The sequence below is a fragment of the Bubalus kerabau genome, chromosome 11, assembly GCF_029407905.1.
Source record: "Bubalus kerabau isolate K-KA32 ecotype Philippines breed swamp buffalo chromosome 11, PCC_UOA_SB_1v2, whole genome shotgun sequence".
NCBI lineage: Eukaryota > Metazoa > Chordata > Mammalia > Artiodactyla > Bovidae > Bubalus > Bubalus kerabau.
Window position 1 is genome coordinate 76,639,057 of NC_073634.1, and position 21,024 is coordinate 76,660,080.

General features: G+C 37.5%; 1 protein-coding gene across 14 annotated transcripts in view; it reads left to right on the forward strand.

Annotated features, from left to right (window-relative positions):
- DTNB (dystrobrevin beta) overlaps positions 1-21,024 on the forward strand; it is a 243,928-nt gene that overhangs the window by 73,338 nt on the left and 149,566 nt on the right. For all 14 annotated transcript variants that reach the window (XM_055540744.1, XM_055540746.1, XM_055540748.1 and 11 more), the window contains 3 exons: positions 8,990-9,144; positions 17,348-17,453; positions 20,537-20,703. In XM_055540744.1, the coding sequence (XP_055396719.1) occupies positions 8,990-9,144; positions 17,348-17,453; positions 20,537-20,703 (428 nt within the window). The remainder of the gene's footprint in view (positions 1-8,989; positions 9,145-17,347; positions 17,454-20,536; positions 20,704-21,024) is intronic.

The window sequence follows — 21,024 nt, forward strand, 5'->3', positions numbered from 1 at the left end:
CAAGTTTAGCCCTTAATCACTCCATGCTTTATCAGGTGGTATTTCTTGTGATTAAACTGTTTTTTAGTACCTTAGAGTCAAGTGTAGTTACGTAGAAATTAATAGCCTGTTTATTCAGCTATCGTTCCTTTTTTTTCTTATTGTTTTCAATTTTGGCATTGTACTGTTCAGTGCATACTATTAGAAGGTGGTAAAATGAAGTGGAAGAAGGTAAAATCCACAATTACTTAATTTTTCTGCTTGTCCTTTTCATTTATTCACTCTTTAGATGGTCCCTGACTGCCTCAGATACGCCAAGCATTGTGCTGGGTGCTTTACATATATTTTCTTACTGAATCTTTAACATGCCTTTGAGCAGCGCATGATACTTTATGTTTTACAGCTGAGTTAACTGAAGGGGTGAAACTGGGATTTCAATTCAGGCTGTAGATTCAGAGCCTGCTGTGAGCTGCTTTGTTGTACTCCAGCCTGCTTGTCCTGTAACAGGAGACACCATGTGATCCAGGTGCCCTAATACAAGTACCTGTGGAGTAAGAAACTGGCAGGTTTCAGGGAGGTGAGATTGAAGCTGTGGGTTTTCACAAAGTGTTGAGATACCTTGTGAATTGGTTTGTTGAAACTGGGTCATCTGTCCCGTAGCATTTCTCATGGACTAGATTTCGTGTGATATTCCTCTATGGCCAGTGTTTTTTTGTTTTAATTGAAAGATACGGAGGCTTCATCTGATTCAAGTACAAGCTTTTGGGCAAGATCTCTTCATAGGTACATTTGTTTTCTGTGCTTTTTCTTACATGTTACCATGACATTAAAAGTTGGAAAGTTAGGTGGCTCATTAGATCTAGATTTAGATGCCTAAAGAAAGATCTTAGATAATGTATTTGGTCAGTGTTATCTAGTTATCTCTTTTCAAAATCAGCTGCAATTTAAAATGAAGTTTTGGTGGAAAAAATTATAGTTTTATTTAAATACTCTTCTGAGTTTTTTTCACATGGTATCTCAAAGTATTACCCTTTGGAGCTGAAATTTCTTAGTATTTTCTAAATTCTAGTGTGGTTTTTCTTAGGAAAATAATACAATATGGATGAAATTATGTTTAATTTAAACACAGACAGAAAGAAAGTTGGGCTTTTTTCTGCCTTTTAACAACGATAATACCAGATAAAGAAGTACTGGAGAAGCTGGTTGAAAATAGGAAATTGATTAACTGCACATTCTAGGTGATTCTGGATTCTTTAAGTCTCTGTGATTAAATTTGCTACATTTATATGCAGATTTTATGCTAGGAACCAGCAGCTAGGTACTTGCCTGAAAAATCCCATGGACAGAGAGCCTGGCAGGCTACAGTCCAAAAGGTCGCAGAGTTCAACACAGCTGAGCAGCATAGCACAGCGGCACAAGAAGTTCAAAAGCCACATTAAAACAAAACAAAAACAAAAACCCGCTGTCACCTGGATCCCTTCCATACTTCACGGAGAATTAGAATTTGCACTTTTTCACTAGTAGTTACAACAGAGGACTGCAATAATTTTAGTTCTCAATCAGTAATTTACATTTGGTAAAATTTTAGCCTATCTCCACTTTTTTGTTTTAATCATCCAGGGTGGAAACTGCTTTGTATAGTCTGTGCCTCCTGTTTTAAACAGAGCTTACTGATCATAATTTAAACACTTCTCATCTCTTAGGGTTGTCATTCTGTGATACATTTAGGGCTGATGGTGAAATCCTGGGTGGTTTGTTCCTTCTTGTCTTTTCAGACTGCTGTGCTTTTTCTGCTCTTGAGTTTCTGGCTATCGGTGGTGGCGGTGTATGTTTGTGTCCTTTATCGCTGGTAAACATGATGGTATTATCAGTGCTCCAGTCTCTACAAGTCTCTCTTTGCTTCTGGTCCACTTTTCATATGCTACCGATGGAGGAAACATAACCAGCCTTCTTTGTATTCTATTGAAGTACAAAAGAAGTGATTGCTCATATTGAGAGAAGCACTCACTTTCGTAGTATGATTGTCAGTTGTGGCTGTTGTGAGAATCCGTTTTTCCTTTGCTTTCTAGTCACAGCTATGTCCTGCTTAGTTGAGGTGGCTGAATAATAGTGTAGCAGAAATGAGCTGTAAGACTGTGTTGTAACATCAGTTGATACTTTACCATTTATTCACTTTTTCTGCCTCCTTATTCCCTGTCTTTGTTCTTAGTTCCTGCAGCCTCCTCCCACTGCCTGTACTTTTGCTGTTACCTCTGTTAATGTTCCCATTAAGTTAGATTTTTCTAATTTATGGAATATGCCTTAGCATTTCTACTTTTATTTTGATCTTTCTGCATTTTACCTGTTTTAGGTTTTTTTTTTTCTTTAATTTTCTCCCCTCCCATTTTGGGCTTCCCTGGTGGCTCAGATGGTAAAGAATCTGCCTGCAATGCAGGAGACCCAGGTTGGATCCCTGCATCGGGAAGATCCCCTGGAGAAGGGAATGGCTACTCACTCCAGTATTCTTGCCTGGAGAATTCCATGGACAGAGAGGGGCCTGGCAGGCTACATTCCACGGGGTCACAGAGAGTTAGTTGGTCATGACTGAACGATGAACACTTTTACTTTCCCCCCACTTTACTTGATCTATTTTTGTTTGCTTGCTTGTTTTATTGTTAAGACAGCATTTAAAATGACTTAACCGATATTTGTGTTTTTAGTTTGAGACATTTCTTAATTAGACTTTTCAGGTCTCTCTTAAGTAAGTTTCTGTTCCCAGGTATCATTCATTTATAGATAAATGGTTAACTCTTATGGCCATTAGGGACTGTATCCAAGATTCAAAGGCAACTTGACAGGATTCTAAATACCAATGATTTATAATCAGAGAATACAGACTTTAATTATCAGCATGATGAAGACTCAATAATGTCAGGAATCCTCAGAGAAACAAAATTTACAGACTGTAAACCCATTATTGATTAGACTGTACTTATCAATTAATTTAACTGTGTGATTTGCTTTATTTAATTCTGCTGTTTTCTAAGAAATTTAATCTCTTATTCAAACCCCATCTGTCTTGCACTAAAAGATAGGAACAGATGATTCATGCAATTTATTTTTAAGTCCTTGAGAAAACTGGTTGCCATCATTTTGAAGGGCAGTCTGACAGTGTATATCAGAAAAGCTGTAAGAATATTTGTATCCCGTAACTCAGCCTGCTTCCTGTTTATCATGAGGAATTAAAAATCCCAGGTTTTGTATATATTTGTTGCAGCATTTTTTATAATATTCGAAGACTTGAAACAGCTTTAATGACCAAAAGTGAGAGCTCAGTTACACTTTGGGATACTGACAGGATTGAATATACTGCTTTTAAAATTATGCTTCAGATCAAAATGCATAAATGTACAAAAATTATGTGCATTAAAAAGAAATATCCCAAAGTGATAACACCCTGTTAGGCATTTTCTCTGAGTTGTGGCATAAAATGGTTTTTTAATAATAATTTCTATTACTTATTGCTTTTGTGGGTTTTGGATAGACCACATTTTGAGTAGCCGGGGGAAAGATGACCTGAGGTGGTGTTTTTGCTTAGAACTGGCAGTTCTAACATTTCGGTTGATTTGCTTCCTGGATGTTTCATTAACAAACTATAGGGAGTCAACCTTTGAAGTTATAATTAAGCAGTTTCACCTGTTCAAAATTTAGCATCCTGTGCTATAGTCTGTAACCACCTGTCACTGCTTATTTATCGTGGCTGGTACTCTTAATCATTCCTTCCCTTCATTAGCAGGAAGTGACTCTTTAATCCGAGTAATTTGTTCACATTCATATTTCTCATGTAACCAAAATGTTTTAAAACTGAAAACAAGAAATGACTGCCTCATCTGCATTTTATGAAAAAGAATAAGATAAACCAAAAGCAAGGGAGGCCTGGAGAGTTGCCTAGGGTAGTTCCTGACTGAGTCAATACTGGAAGCCCAAGGCATGGCTGTCTCCCATCCTCCTGCCTCACTTCGACTTAGTGAATGATGTAGAAATATTCATGAGTTTGAGAATAAAATATGCACTTGGATTTAGTTACATACAGATATTTATAAATATGCAGATGTGTATACATTTGTGTGTGTGTGTGTGTGTGTGTGTGTGTGTGGTTTAGGTTGCTCAGTTGGTAGAAAGATGGCAAGAGAAGATGAGAGTCATTTGCCAGCAAAGCTAACATAGAAAAGAAAGTGGCTTTCTTTTCAATAGACTTGAGTCCTTTTGTAAACAGTCCTGTCCCCTTGCAGAAGTGTATGGTTGGTCATGCAGGGCCAAGAAGGGAATGGATAGATGCAATGAAGAAAGCCAGGGTCATTATCTCCAGAAAAAAAAAAAATCAATACATATGTGAGGATGGAAGAATAGTAGCATTATTTTGCCACTACACAAAGGACAGAGTATTTTTGAAAGTTTGTACCCGTGTGTGTGTAAGGGCTTGACTGTGGGTTCTTCACAAGGGAGAAAGCCTGTATTTTTATCTGGAGACAACTAATGGGAAATCAGCATACCTTCTTTCAGAGGTGTATAAATAGAATTACTGGGGAATTAACCAGTGATCTGGGAAGCAGTTTTTTCCTTTAATGCCAGAAGGGTTTAGGGCTTTAATCAGAGGGCTAGTTGAATTCTGGGGATATTTTTTATTACATTTAATTAGCTCTTATTTATTTCTTTGCTAAGATATTTTTATAGGTATATAGTAAATCGTATTTGCTGTTATAGATTCATTGTTATATTTCATTTTGTTACAGATATGAGATGCACTTGGATTCATTGTTATCTTTATTTATGATAAAAAAAAATCTAGCAATTATTTTCACTGTTTTTCTTTACAGATATGAGAAGCCTAGCTTAAAAAAAAAAAAAGGAAAAACTGTTTTAAACCACTAACTCTAGAAATAATGACTTCTAAGTAATTACTTAACTGTACGTTCAGTTTTAGTCTAGCAGTATCTCTTAAAACCAACCACCCAACGAACTTGTTTCTGCTTGTTCTCTTACCTACTAAGTTATAGTTTCTTTTTTCATGGACTAAAAGTTTTTTTTGTTTCTTTGTTTTGTTTTTTTTTTAACTACTACTTTGTATATATTATATGACCTAGTAACTAAGTATAACTGAAAATAATACTTTTTTTTGGGGGGGGGAAGTTAGCCATTTCACTATCTAATCAGTACTGCTGTGATTGAGTTAGGTATAAATTTGGTGGTATGAATGTATGCAGGTATGTTTTTATGATTCAAAGCTATGTACATATGTGTATGTAGGTACTTTGTAGCTGAAGTCTCTGGTCTTGAATATTTCTACCATTAGTGACTACACATTAATAATTGCTAGTGTATCAGTTATGAATACATGGAGTGGCATCAGAAAACTTGACTAGGAGTGGCGTTAAAACCATCGGGATTTGTTTTTCTCGTGTAAAAATAAGTCCAAAGCCTGGCAAGTTCACGGTTGGTACCGTGGCTCAGGGTATCTCATCAGCATTTGGGTTCCTCCTGTTTTCCTGCTCTGCCATATGACTTGCCTTTTAGGATTGTGAAGCTGGAAACTTAAAATAATCCTAATTTTAGAAATTCCTTTATTCTCCAATCCAGTTTGCCATCAACTTCAGTTGCCTCCAGTGTGATGTCTTGGAGTTTGTGCATTGTTTACAAAGTTTACAAAGTTTTCTAGCTGATGTCTCCAATCTCACTCTTCCTCTTTTATTCTACCAATCATTAACAGTCTGATTTCTTGAAACCTAACTTTTTAAATATTTCTTCCCTACTTTTAAACCAAATCCAAATTGTTTCCTCTTTGAGTTTTCGTTCATAACGTGATTACTTTTCTTACTGAATCTTTATTTATCTTTCCTTCTCAGTATAAATTATCACAGAACATTCTCTTCAGTGCAGTGTTTCCTGTCTGCCATCACTAACAGACACACTATAAACTCCTGCCATGGAGATTTTTGTCCTACGCTTTTTTTTTTTCCTCAGTTGAAATATGGTTGATTTACAATATTATATTAGTTTCAAGTGTGCAACAGAGTGATTCAGTATTTTTAGAGATTATGCTCCACTTAAAGTCATTATAAAATATTGGCTATATTTCTTTGTTGTACAATATATCCTTGTAGCTTATTTATTTTATACATATTAGGTTATACCTTTTCATCCCTTAATCCCCATTCCCCCCTTCCCTCTCCCCATTGACAGCCACTAGTTTATTCTCTGTTTATGCTTTGTTATATTCATCCATTTGTTTTATTTATCTCTGTTCTTCTCTAGTTGTGTCCCAAAGCCCCTACTCCTCCTGTTTTTACTTCGTTTCAAATCCTGGTTTTCAAGGCCAACCTTCTAAATTTCTTTCTTTACAGCCCCTGCCTATGTTTTTTTCTATCTATTCTACACTATATTTTGAAGAAGTGTAGTGTGGACCCTCTCCAGTGTTCTTGCCTGGAGAATCCCAGGGACGGGGGAGCCTGGTGGGCTGCCGTCTATGGGGTCACACAGAGTCGGACACGACTGAAGTGACTTAGCAGCAGCAGCATAGTGTAGTGGAATGTCTTTGGAATTGGTGTGAGTTTAAATCTTGATCTAGATGTAACTTTTTGACCTTAAGAAGTTTAACTTTTCTAAGCTAGTTTCCTTAGCTATGAAATTTAAACAATTATGTGCATACACATGTGTGCACGTGCGTGCACACACACACACACACACACACACACACTGTCTTTTTGTGACAGTAAAATGGGGTAATGTTTAGTAACGTTTAGTAGTACTTAATATTAGTCCCTTAACATTACGGATTGCAAAATCCCAGGATAACAGTGTTAAACAAAGTTGAAGTTTATTTTTCTCTTATATTAAGGAAGTCCAGGGGTATGTAGTCCAGGATTGATATGGTAACTTTGTGTTCATCTGACACCCAGGCTTTCTATATCCTTCTTTCTATCATTCTGATATATGATTTCTACATAAAGTTTGAGATTACCATATTGTCCAGGGCTTCCCTGATGGCTGAGACAGTAAAGAATCTGCCCGCAATGCGGGAGACCCTGGTTGGATCCCTGGGTTGGGAAGATCCCCTGGAGGGGGGCATGGCAATCCACTCCAGTGTTCTTGCCTGGAGAATTCCATGGACAGAAGAGCCTGGTGGGCTACAGTCCATGGGGTTGCAAAGAATGGACACGACTGAGTGACTGACACTTTCACTTTTCATAGTCTACTTTTCATGGCTGCATTCCAGATAGCAAGAGGAGGAAGGAAAAAGGGATCTATTTCCAGTGCAGTCAACTTTCTTTAACCAGCCTTCCAGGAAATCTCTCACAACCTTTCTGCTTATATAGTCACATGACTGAAACGTATTAAAAGAAGACTGCAAAGTGTGATCTCTTAGCTGGGTACATTGCTCCACAAATAAAATTAGTGTTCTATTACTGATGAAGGAGGTAAGAATATTGGGTGTCTACAGGCACAGCTGAAGCAACTTAGCACGCCACACACACAAGCAGACTCAGCCATAGCAAATGGTGAGGTTAAATTAATATCATATGCCTCCTTTCTTTCTGTTCTATTTAAGTTAGCTTAGTGTTTAATTCTTCTTTGCTTCATATGTATCTTATTTTTCCCAGTTACTTTGGAAGTGTCTTAGGGATAAGGACCATGTATCATACTTCCCTGTTGTGTTTCAAAATACACAGCAGAATGCCTGGCACTTGGACCACTCAGTAAGAACTTAGTATGTATTTGTTAATTAATTGATTTTACTTTCCACTAGGACTGTGTTTCTTTTAGCCTCTTGTTGGATTTTCCCCTCCTAATGGGTATTTAATGCTATTCCCTCAACTGCAAACTAGCAGCTATCACGAAAGGAATGTGCCAGAGATTTTCCTTTGATAATTTTCTGCTTTCTGATGCCTTAATAGTTACCTTGTGGTGCTGATGATCTAAATTTTATCTTCCTTTGATTAACATATTTTAAATGTTTCTTTTTTTTTTTTACCTAGTGGTTTGCGATAAAATCCCCAGATTGAACCTAAAGAGTAATGTAAAAATGTACATTGTATGTATCTATTACATACATATTTCTAATATACCTTTTTATTATGAATATATAGACTATTATTTTTCAAAATACCATGGTTGAAAAGGCCTGAGGAAATTTTTTTTTCTCCACATATTTAACTCACTGATTTGTTTGTAAGAAAGCTGAATAATTTGAAAAGAAAGCGTAGGTTATAGTTGTCAAGTTGTTTTGAGCTCCAGGTTCTTTTTCTTTTTCTCCTCAACTATGGGTGAGAAGAGGAGAATTACTAACCAGAGATAGGAAGCTCTCTCTAAGAAGATAAAGAAATAGTAATACTACTGGAAACCTCTTTTTCAGCTGCTTGGGTCAGACATTATGTAAAAACAGAATCTTATAGTATCAAAGGATCTTGAGATAGAAAAGATAATGTGAGTTCTTTTTATTCTACTTTGGAACTTATTAAATGGAATGTTTTAAATGAACATGCTACATAAGAATACATTACATCATTAGTATATGAATACACATGTATAATACAGTTTCTTTCATACCCTTCACCAATATTCAACTATATTCATACACTCAAATATGTATATGTCATATAAGTACATACATAAATGTCAGAGATAAAGATGTGCTGCTGCAAATTCTTCTTGGAGGAAGGTGAGGTGTAAATAGGTAAAATAAAAAGTTATATATTATCCAGTTATGTACGCTCAAAAAGAGTAGGTAGATGGATGTATGTGAATGGTTGTGTGATCTTTTGGTAGAGTATTCAATGACTGGGAAAGAGGAGCCTTCTCAGCAAAGTAACCACACAGTGTGAAAGAGATTAAGAATACATGTTAACTAAAAATCATAGTAACTTTATGATACTTTTTAATGATGCTTTTGGACTGGTATACAAATGACATACAGCTGTTTATAAAAAATTGGTGTTTCTTTAGAGTTTGACTTTATTTGGTTTTATTCTCATAGATGTTTTCTCCCAGATGTCAGATTCCAATGGCTTAATGATTTTTAGCAAGTTTGACCAGTTTCTGAAGGAAGTTCTGAAGCTCCCAACAGCTGTCTTTGAAGGGCCATCTTTTGGTTACACAGAGCACTCGGTCTGCACCTGTTTTCCACAGCAGGTAAGGACGGTTTAATAGAACGTAGGACTTGAAGAGCTCTCATCTGCCCCTCTACCTTTAGTCAAATTTTGCCAGATTGCTTCACTCTACGGATATAGGTCTTGAATATGGGAGGAAAAAGAGTTTTAAATCAGAGGCGGGGGTATGAAAAAGAGGGAGGATCAAAAGTTCACCTGAGAACTCTTTTTGGGAGAGGGGAGGGAAGTCTTTTCTGAAAAAAAAAAAAAAAAAAAAAAATGATAGGATTTGAAATATCTCAAATTACTAAAAGTTTCCAGGAAAATATTTGAGATGAAGTATTTGTATTATTGCTACTAGACATGTATTACTCTCCCTAGTGAGTTATTAACTGTGAAATATAGGAATTTTGATATAAAACTCTATACAATTCAGATCATTGTTTCCTGAGCACCAAAGACAAGCAATGCTGTACAACTCTCAACTGTCAGCTCACAGTCTCTCAAGAGTATAATGCCATTTTCATATAAAAGAAAGATAGATTTGATTTCTTCTTTATTCGTGAGTGTCCTTGTGTGGTCTTGCTCCAGAGGTTAGTGTGAGTATATTCCTGAGATCTTAAGTGTGCCTCAAAGAACTCAGAGCAGAGTGGATACTTGCTGTAGCAGCCATTTTTTTTTTCCAGGTAGAGATGAGATAACAGAGCTTCATGCTACATTTAAAAAGTTCTAGAAAGCAGAGAACTTTTTAAAATCTATGTTAAAGCTTCCCAGATGGTGCTAGTGGTAAAGAACCCTCCTGACAATGCAGAAGATGTATGAGACGCTGGTTCAATCCCTGGTTATGGTTCAATCCCTGGGTCGGGAAGATCCCCTGGAGAAGGGCATGGCAACTGACTCTGGTATTCTTGCCTGGAGAATGTCATGAACAGAGAAGTCTGGTGGGCTATAGTCCATAGGGTTGCACAGAGTCGGACATGGTTGAAGTGACTTAGCACACATGTTAAAATTAATGGGTAAAAGATACGGAAATAGGATACTGACATAGTTTGAAGGTGTCTCACCATAGAATATTTATTAATTATAAGGGAAACATAGTAACTTGGCAGTAGAGAAACCTGTCAGATACCACTTTAACCAAGTGATCAAATCCACGTCTCCAGCAGAGGGAGAGGCTGACAATCCTATTCCTTAGTAGGATGCCCTAAGAAGTAGCCAGTATGATTGCTGTGGTTCTCTTGAGAGAAAAGTACAACCAGAGTCTCATTGAGGAAACATTCAATAATGCCAAATGCAGGATTTCTACAACATAACTGGCCCACACACTTTAAAAGGGCAATGTCATGAAAGACAAAAAAAGATTGAGAAGCTGTTCCAGATTATAGGAGTCTAAAGAGACATGAAAACTGAAACACAACCATGATCCGGATTTTTGTTGTTGTAGTTGTTATAAAGGACATCATTGGGACAATAGAGAATATCTGAATTGAAGCTTGTAGACTAGATAGTAGTATTCTGTCAATAACATTGATTTCCTGATTTTGATACTTGCATTTAATCAAGAGAATGTCCTGATTTTGCAGAAATAAAAAGTTATTTCAAGTTAAAAGTACATCTCTTCTGCAGTGTTAATATTTGAGGAGTCTGAGTTAATGGCAAATGGGAATTTTTAAATAATCTTCTTATAGGCTTTCCATAAATCTGAAATTATTTAGAAGTAAAAGGTTAAAATGGCTTCCCTGATAGCTCCATTGGTAAAGAATCCGCCTGCAATGCAGGATACCCCAGTTCAATTCCTGGGTCGGGAATATCTGCTGGAGAAGGGGTAGGCTACCCACTCCAGTATTCTTGGGCTTCCCTTGTGGCTCAGCTGGTAAAGAATCCACCTGCAATGTGGGAGACCTGGGTTCAATCCCTGGGTTAGGAAGATCCCCTGGAGAAGGGAAAGGCTACCCACTTCAGTATTCTAGCTTAGAGAATTCCATGGATTGTATAGTCCATGGGATCACAAAGAGTCGGACACAACTGAGCAACTTTCACTTTCACTTTCAAAAGGTTAAAATATAGGATATTTAGCCAGGCCATAGAATAACATATATCCATACATATATCCACCAAAAATTATATTACAGAACTTCTTGGAAGTTCTGACTTTGTTTTCCTGGATATTGACTAAAGTTTGGCAAGAGTTGACTGGCATATGAATATGTGTGTGTGTGTTTCATAGGTATCCTAACTAAGCAACATTTATTGTCTGTGTTAGCAAGCCCCTCATTACCATTATAATCTCATGTGCATTATTACCATTCTCATTGATTTGAAGACCCTTTCCACGCCTAACATCTCTCAAAATCTCTCGTATAGCCCATGGCATCTGACCATTGCTTTTGGCAGGTGGTGGTTACGATGGGTTGTCATTTCCTGCGCATATGTAATAACTTGATCATAGTTGTTGCTGTCGGAGGCACTTCAGCTGAGTTATGTCCCCTTTTGGTACTGCATGTGCTGTCATTTCAGATGTCCTCAGAGAGAGTATACTCTGATTCAGTATTAAAAAGTTGTTGTAAACACAGAAGATGGTGGACATAACAGAAATACATTTTGCATTAGTGAGATAAATATTCATCATTGGAAAAACTACATATTTTCTTACAAAGCAACATCAGGTGCTTTACAGAAGATTTTCTTTCTTTCTTTTTTTTTAAAGGAAGATCTCCACAAATAGATGAAGCTGTGTTTTTATCATTGAGGTACGACCAAAATCATTTCTTGTCAGTTGAAGCAGTGCCACTGAACCTTGCAAAATTGCCAAATCCTTCTGAATAGATGAAAGGAATTTCAGTTCATCAGAAGGCTGGTGGGACCCATTCACATGTCATGAAGGATTATAGTTAATTAAGTCATTGAGTTAGTTTAATTGGCTGAGTGTTTTTCTTTCTTAGTGGCAGGAAAAAAAAATAATGGTGCATCTTACAAATGATGGTGTCTTAGATTGGATGAAATACAGGGTGTAACATGGATTTTGATATGAACAGGTCTGTGGTAATGAGGCCTATATCACTGGCTTTCATTAGATTGAACAAAATTGCAGAGAGTTGAAACTGAGATTTTGCCCTAGTTGGGCCTGTGGAGGAGAATGTCTTGCTAAATTATTTCTTAGGTAGAAATGACGATGGCTCCAAGATTGTTTTCTTTTTTTAAGATTAATTTTTAATGGAGTATAGTTGACTTATGTTTTCATTTTTTGAGATTTTTGTCAGTTAACAGTGCTTACTGTGAACATTGCTGTAGAAAAGGCCCTGCCCTCTGCTATTACTCATGAGCTGAGAACAGGGTCTGATGGTTCCCTGGCCAGTAGGCAGGGCTGGAGGTTGCTGGGTGTGCAGTGTTGGGGGCTCTTGGCTCAGCTTCTCTGCGACACAGTCTACATGTACTCGCTCCTCTGGAGTCTGTGGTTCACTAGTCTTCAGGGGAAGCAGGAAAATTCTTTGCCAAGAAAGATCTGAGAACCATGGACTCCTAGTCACTTTACTTCCTGCCCTAATGGCAGCCTAAAAGATGAGGACATGCCTGCTCAGATGCTGCTTCTGATTCATTATTCCTTTTAAGCATAAGCAAATTTGAGTTTAAGTCATCATTTTAAAAAACAGCCCTGTTGATGTCCCTATTTTGCTTTAAACAAAAACAAACCTTGCAAACTCCTCACTGTCGACTGGATTGTTAGCCACACATGGTGGTGCTATCAGTCCACCCGAAGCCTGTCTTTTCTCCTTCACTCCGGATCTCTCCTACCCTTTTGCCTCAGGATGCCCTTAGATATTGCCCCAGTGCCCTTTACATTCCCACCAGCAATGGGTAAGGCCATCTTTTTCTTTGCAGCCTTGCCAACAGCACATATTCTTTCATTTAGGATTTTTTGTCCAGTCTGAGAGATGAGAAATATTATCTCAGCATAGTTTTGATTTGCATTTCACTTGTTTTGCATAAGCGAAAGTGATGTTCTTCTCTTCTTTATGTTCTTAGCCCTCACTGAAATGCAGTAGCCTCTGACCTTTTCTGTCTCCTCCAACAAAGGCCTCATATTTCATATCACAGCTAAATATCTCCTGGTCTTTGATGCTCTGAATCTTTCAATGTAGGATTAATTGCTTCCTGTTCTGCAATCTCTGGCAAGTTATATGTAGCTCACTAATATCCTGAAGGGATGCACCTTGGTCTTCTTCAAATTTACATCCTCGTGACTAACAGTCTAGAAAATCATCAGTGCTTACTAGTTATTTGTTGGATTAATTGAGTAGTGGTTTTAAATCAAATATGGCATGTTAAAGTATCTGGGTTTGAATTCTAATCATAAGCTTAAAGCTCGTGGATATACTTACTTGCAACCTTATTGTTTTCATTGATACTTTTATTCCATCATTTTCTACAATGAGATGATCTTTACAATGAGGAAAATACAGAATTTCAGATTTTTTAGACTTTCCATTTTTTAAAAGCTGTAATAAATAAAAGTCGCTCTGACAAAAAGCACAGCAACTTTATATTGTTGTATCATTGCAAAGTATCCTAATTTTCAAAGTCCAAAATAAATCTGTGATATGGACAAATTCAGAGCCTTTTAATAATTGAAGGCCAATCCATAACACTGGTCCCATAACCAGTTAATGTGTGTTTGCCCTTGTCAGACAAAATATTTTTATAACTCTACACAAAAGTTTGTATAAAAACTTTTTAATCTGGAAGATTTTTAAAATGATATTTTTAAGGCTTTTAGCTAAATGTTGTACACTGTTTAACTGATGACCAAGTAAGCCATAGGACAATGGATAAAAATTATTTACCTATTGCCTATAAGAAAATAGGAATTTTTAATAAAAATGATGAGATTGGAAATTGCAATTATGATGATCTAATGCTAAATTATTTTACTTGTTTTCTCATATATTTTAGTGATACTGGATTTCCCAGTTTTAATAGATAATTTGTCCCTTCTTTTAATGCAGGAAAGTTGTAGCTCAAAGTAGAGGGAGGGAAGTGAGACTGGATGGCATCTAGACTAGTAATTGTCAGTATTGAGGATTAGAATGACAAAGGGCAGGGAGGTAGGTGACAAACTGAAACACCGGATTAAAAGAAAAATATGAAAGTACATACAAAGATAAAAACAGCCTTAGTGTTTTATTGGGGAAGGCATAAATAAATCATGGTGTTTTTGCTCAGTGGATAAGGCAGCTGTTAAAATGATTAGAAAAGAAGACGTTGTAGCAAAACAGTAAAGTATTTAATAAAACAACCTAAAAAACAGATCATATATTTTTATCTGCCCTATGTACGTAACTCTATAGAAACATATGCATTTGGAGAAGGCAACGGCACCCCACTCCAGTACTCTTGCCTGGAAAAATCCCATGGATGGAGGAGCCTGGTGGGCTGCAGTCCATGGGGTCGCTAAGAGTCGGACACGACTGAGCGACTTCACTTTCACTTCTCACTTTCATGCATTGGAGAAGGAAATGGCAGCCCACTCCAGTGTTCTTGCCTGGAGAATCCCAGGGATGGGGGAGCCTGGTGGGCTGCCGTCTGTGGGGTCGCGCAGAGTCGGACACGACTGAAGCGACTTAGCAGCAGCAGTGCATTATATGCAGTTTTATTACAACTTTTATTATAAATATTATGCTGTAAAAAATAAAGAGAAATGCAAAGCATGCGTTCAAGAGCAAAACCAAAATAAAACAAAAAGATAGAGAAAGAGGCAGTCTCTTTTTCACATAGTTATTTTCTGAGACACAAAATTTTAGAGCTAGGAATTCTGTCCTATGAGTTCTCAAACTTTCTGGTATCAGGACCATTTTACACCCCAAAAAACATTTGAGAACCCCAGAGAGCTTTTGTCTATATGGGTTATATCTATCACTATTTCCATGTTAGAAATTAAAATTGATAAATTAAAAATATTAAATCATTTAAAAAGAATAATGACAAGCCTATTATATATTAACACAAATAATATATTTTATGAAAAATATATTCCAAAGCAAAAACATTTAATGAGAAGAATGCCATTGTTTTATATTTTTGGCAAATTTCTTTAATACTTGGCTCAATTGAAGGCAGCTGGATTCTCATATCTGCTTATCCATTCAATCTGTTGTGATATGTTGTTTTGGAGTAAGTATGGAAAAAAATAATCTGGTCTCACACAGCTGTGTAGTTGGAAAAGGGAGGAATATTTTAAAAGCTTTTGCAGATAATTATGGATATGCCATGTTGCCTCTGGAACACTCCACTGTACACTCTTGAGAGAATGAACTGGAAAAGGCAGATAATATCTTAGTGTTATTATGGAAGTAGTTTTGGCCTCATGAACTCCCTGGAAATGATTTAGGAACCTCCCAGGGGGATCTCTGACCATACTTGGAGAACCACTGCGCTAGCCCTTGAGAGATAAGAAAACTGAAACCAGATTATTAGGTGATTTTCCCCCAAATCACCTAGTTAATGGAAGACAGAGTCCTGGGACATGGTTCTTCTGGCTTCACTCCTCATGCTTTCAGTGGACCTCCAATTATAGTATGATTTAGGACAACTGAGGAAAAGAACTGACTCATTGGAAAAGACCCTGATTCTGGGAAGGATTGAGGGTAGAAAGAGAAGGGGACGACAGAGGATGAGATGGTTGGATGGCATCACCAATGCAATGGACATGAGTTTGAGTAGACTCTGGGAGTTGGTGATGGACAGGGAAGCCTGGTGTGCTGCAGTCCATGGGGTCACAAAGAGTTGGACAAGACTGAGTGACTGAACTGAATTGAACTGAGGACAACTTTTGGAAACTGATCCTGAGTGTATTTATAAGGGAGTTCTGAGATATCAGATATATCCATTCCTCTATCTATGGACTTTTAGGTTGCTTTCATGTCCTGCAGTGAGCATTGGGGTGCATGTAGCCTTTCAGACCATGTTTTCCTCTGGATATATACCCACGAGTGGGATTTCAGGGTCATATGGTAGCTCTATTTTTAGTTTTTTAAGGAACTTTTTCATCCTGAAGATTTTTTAAAAACCTGTAAAACTGCATGATAGGTGAGTCAAGACTTTTTAGGGAAAGTAACATTAGCATTATAAGTGGGCTTGTAAAAATGTAATTTTTAACAAATATAAGAAGATACAGATATATTAATTTAAACATCATGAATGATATGTTTAATATTTGTTAACTACCTCTGACTAGTTTAAAAAAACTCCCTAGCATCTTCTTTCTCAATTTTAAATGGATGCTTTTAATTTTATTTTGGTTTATTGCAGTTATTTACATATCCACTATATTTTCCATGTCCGAACCTCCATTCAAATGTTGGGTGACTTACTGGTTTTGTTTTTTTGTTGTTCACCCATTCCTCCCAATTTCCATTGAAATCTCAGAAACAGTAGTAACTTGGATGCCTGAGATGAAAAACACTTGGGAAAACTTTAGCCTAGTTGAGTAGGCATTTCTCAAACCATACCATCAGTGCACAGCTGTGTATAGAGGGCCTTTGGGTGGTGACTTCCTACTGTTATCACCCTCAGCCCTCTTGCATATATGTGAGACCCTTTCCCTCTCTCCATTCACTGCTGGCCTGTACTCGGTCTTGGATCTGAGACTTTGCTTCAGATTTCTTCAGAAGTAGTCTTTTGAAGGATACCTGAGTTGTTCTGATTCGGTTAAGACTTTTACAAGTCATGTAAATGTGTTTTTCCTTTATTGTCTCATCTGTAAAATGAAGATAGTAATGCCGATTTATCTTTTTTCATTTCATATCTTTATTGAAATACAGTTGACTTACAATATTCATTCCAGGTGTGTGTGTGTTAGTCCCTCAGTCATATCTGCCTCTTTGTGACCCCATGGGCTGTAGCCTGTCAGACTCCTCTGTCCATGGAATTCTTTAGGCAAGAATACTGGAGTGGGCTGCCATTCCCTGCTCCAAGCTTCAGGTGTACAGCACAGTAATTCCATCCTAGCCTATTTGTCTTATACAGTTGTTTTAAGACTCAAATAAAATAATGTAAGTAGAAATGCATTTGAATATAGAAATAGTATTTAGGGTAGTGTGTTACAATGTCTGTAGTAATGCAAAATATTATTTATTTTGCTATAAAATTTCCCATGTAATTCATTCCACCTTGGTTGTGAGAATCCTAAGTTAGCCTAACGTTAGAGTTCAGAGGTAACTTGAAAAATAATTTTTTTTTTCTCTTCACAGAAAAAGATAATGCTAAATATGTTTTTAGACACAATGATGGCCGATCCTCCTCCCCAGTGCCTTGTCTGGCTACCTCTCATGCATAGGCTTGCCCACGTGGAGAATGGTAAGCAAAACTTTCATCATTCAGTCCCTTGTGCTGTAGGAAGTATGTGAACTGATAATATATGTAATGTCTTAGCTATTGTCACTGAAAATTGTAATTGATATTTGTTGGCACTCCATCATTTGAATTTGTAGTTTTGGCTTTCAAAAAAGAAAATTTATTTCTCAAAAAAAAAAAAAAAAAAAAAAAAGAGGAAAGGGGACATATTACATAGGATACGAATGTAGTAATATCAGTTCAGAAAACTTTGTGTTTCAAACTCTAGGCTTTTCCCCCCAAATTCCAGATGATTGTTTTCTGCTTGATCCCACCCGACTTAGCCATGACTTCCTTTTTTTCCCCTATAGTTTATAAAAAGCTTAGCTCCAAAAAATTGAATGTATTAAATAGCCACCATTAAAATTATAATTATTTTGGAATAGTTTAAAGGAAAGTAGCTAAGATAGAATTTGGTACTTGTTTCACCAGTACTCAGTTTTTTTCTTTACTCCTGAATTACTCTCAGTATTCTCCCCAAGTGCATGCATGCTAAGTCGCTTTAGTCGTGTCCAATTCTTGTGACCCCACGGACTATGTAGCCTGCCAGGCTCCACTGTCCATGGAATTCTCCAGGCAAGAATACTGGAGTGGGTTTCTTCCCGACCCAGGGATCAAACCTGTGTCTCTTGCATCTCCCGCTTTGGGAGGCGGGTTCTTTTGGAATTGAAATGGTATTTACCTCTGAGTAACTTCTTAGGTTTTTCTAGTATTGTTATCAGCTTATCTCCTTGTTTAGGTTGCTTCAGTTCATTAAAGGAAAGTCCCTAGTTTTCTCTGGACCTTCCCTTCTCTCATGGCTCTTGCCTGTCTCTCCTTATTCCACAGAAGAGAAAGAGTGAAAGGTGACAGGCACTAAAAGTTAGAGTCCTCTTCTTCATTTTGTAAGAATGGGAGAACATAACCATACTCTCTTATATTCTCTGCCTCCTATTCATATCTCTTATTTTTTTTAATTGCTCAGCCTTTTGCCCAATTATGACTTTAGTTCACAAGTCCTTAGATGCAAGATTATTTTACTAAAGTTCTGGAATTTCTTGAGTAGACTAAAACAGCTAAATTTTAAACAGGATTTTTGGAAAGAGCTTTGTGCTATTAAATTATAACAATATTGCTTCCTTGGGGGAGCAATACTTTTATAGTCCTAAATGTTTTAGTAGTTTCATATCCAGCTCATTTTCGTAAAATCATTTTATGCCTAGTCTACCAAGTAGAGGGAATCTCATTTGTCGAGATGTATTATCATTATCCATGTGAACATTTTGTTGTGACTTTCTACGTAGTATTTATTGATTACATTCTTATGTGGTTAACACTTTGATTACTCTTTAGAAATATCTTGGTGACAAAATTTAAATTTCTTAGAGGAAGTTTATACCTTCAACTTCTCATTCCAGATTTTACTCTTTCTGTTATTCTTTAGTGATCTTGTTGCATTATTTTTTTCACCAAGTGCTCAGGTTTTGTCCTTGTTTGTTTTGAGTCTCTAGTTAACCTACATTTTTGGAAGCAGGACTAGAAGTCCTTATAATTGAGGTAAGATTGCCTTTGTATCCATAGGGCCATAAAGAGCTATTCAAATGATGATTTGACTATTACACCCCTCTTTCCTTTGACTTTGACTTCTTGTGTTCAGAATTGAATTGGCGAAGGGAACAATGTTGCTTTCAACGTTTAAAAGTATAAACAATCTGTAATACACAGTTTTGCATTTATTGACCACTTTCCACTCAATGAACTGGACTTTCAGACCCCAGTAACCCTTATAAATCCTAACTGCCAGCTGGCGGTTTTCCACCAGGTAAGATGCTGTGTGAGGTGGAGAAAAGAGTGGCAGGTCACTGAGCTTCCCTTCCTTCGAATCACTGCCCCTTTAGTGGTTAGATTAGAGTACTTTATGTCAGTACTTAGAGCTCTTACCTAAAACTAGTACTTTTTTTTTTAATTAAAAAAAATTTTTTTTTTAATTGAAGGATGATTGCTTTACAGAATTGTGTTGGTTTCTGCCAAACCTCAACATGAATCAGCCATAGGCGTACATATGTCCCCTCCCTCTAGAGCCTCCCTCCCACCTCCCTCCCCATCCCCACCCCTCTAGGTTGTTACAGAGCCCCGGTTTGAGTTCTCAGAGTCATACAGCAAATTCCCATTGGCTGTCTATTAAAACTAGTATTTTGATGTGGCTTGCCTTACTTTTTTTTTTTTTTTAAACCAGTTCCCATTTGCTCCCCAGTATGTAATACTATTTAATTCAGCAAACATTTCAAGACCATCAATCCAAGGGACTATGTGAAATACCACTCGCAGGTAATAGAGACACATAGCATGTCGTCCTGGCCCTCTCAGATTTTATGTTAGTGAAGGAGACGTGTCCACAGCCAACAATATACATCTCTTTAAAAGAAATAGGATTGGAAGAGAAATTTGGAGTGAAGGTGTCTCTCCTTACTTACACATGTATGCAAACTTTGAGACATGACTGATGTTTTAAAGAAGGAAATTGATTGGTTTCTAAGGTGAATTGTAATTGATTCTCAATGGGACATTTTGGTATTGTCTTTTTATTTCAGTGAATGGCTGGTTCAGTTCAGTTCAGTCACTCAGCCATGTCCAGCTCTTTGCGACCCCATGAACCGCAGCACGCCAGGCCTCCCTGTGCATCACCAGTTCCCGGAGTTTACCCAAACTCATGTCCATTGAGTCAGTGATGCTATCGAACCATCTCATCCTCTGTCGTCCCCTACTCCTCCTGCCCTCAATCTTTCCCAACATCAGGGTCTTTTCCAGTGAGTCAGCGCTTCGCATCAGGTGGCCAAAGTATTGGAGTTTCAGCTTCAACCTCAGTCCTTCCAGTGAACACCCAGGACTGATTTCTTTTAGGATGGAATGGCTGGTTCAATGAACTAAATAGAAGACAGTTGCAATTCTTCAGTTCTAGCTGTGTGTTCACCTTGGCTTTTATGTTACATTTGGTCTTCCACCGCACTGACGTTCTCCAAATGACAGTGACTTCTCTCTCTCTCTGGCCCTCTCCCCCCGCCCTCAAGTCTTCCACCCTGTGGAGTGCTCCTATTGCCGCTGCGAGGGCATGATGGGTTTCCGGTACCGGTGCCAGCAGTGCCACAACTACCAACTCTGCCAAAACTGCTTTTGGCGAGGCCATGCCAGTGGCCCTCACAGCAACCAACACCAGATGAAGGAGCATTCCTCTTGGGTAACTGCTCTGTGTCTCAGTCTGTGTCCCCAGCGCTTATCTGTTTCATCGGTAACAGCACTAAGGGCTTCTTTCCTGATAGATGCCTATCAAATGAGGATGTGGCGTCATCAAATATTAACCCTGACTTTTACGATGGGGTTTGCAAATACGTTGTGCTTCATCACTTGATTTGACGAGCAGAGTTGTTGTTGTTTGTTTGTTTTTTAACATTTGGCAACTTTGTATTCACATTAAATAAAATATCACCAGCATCTTCCCTTGACAAGACATTTGCTTTCACAAAACTGAGCTTTGCTTTTACATCTGTGTCGTACGTAT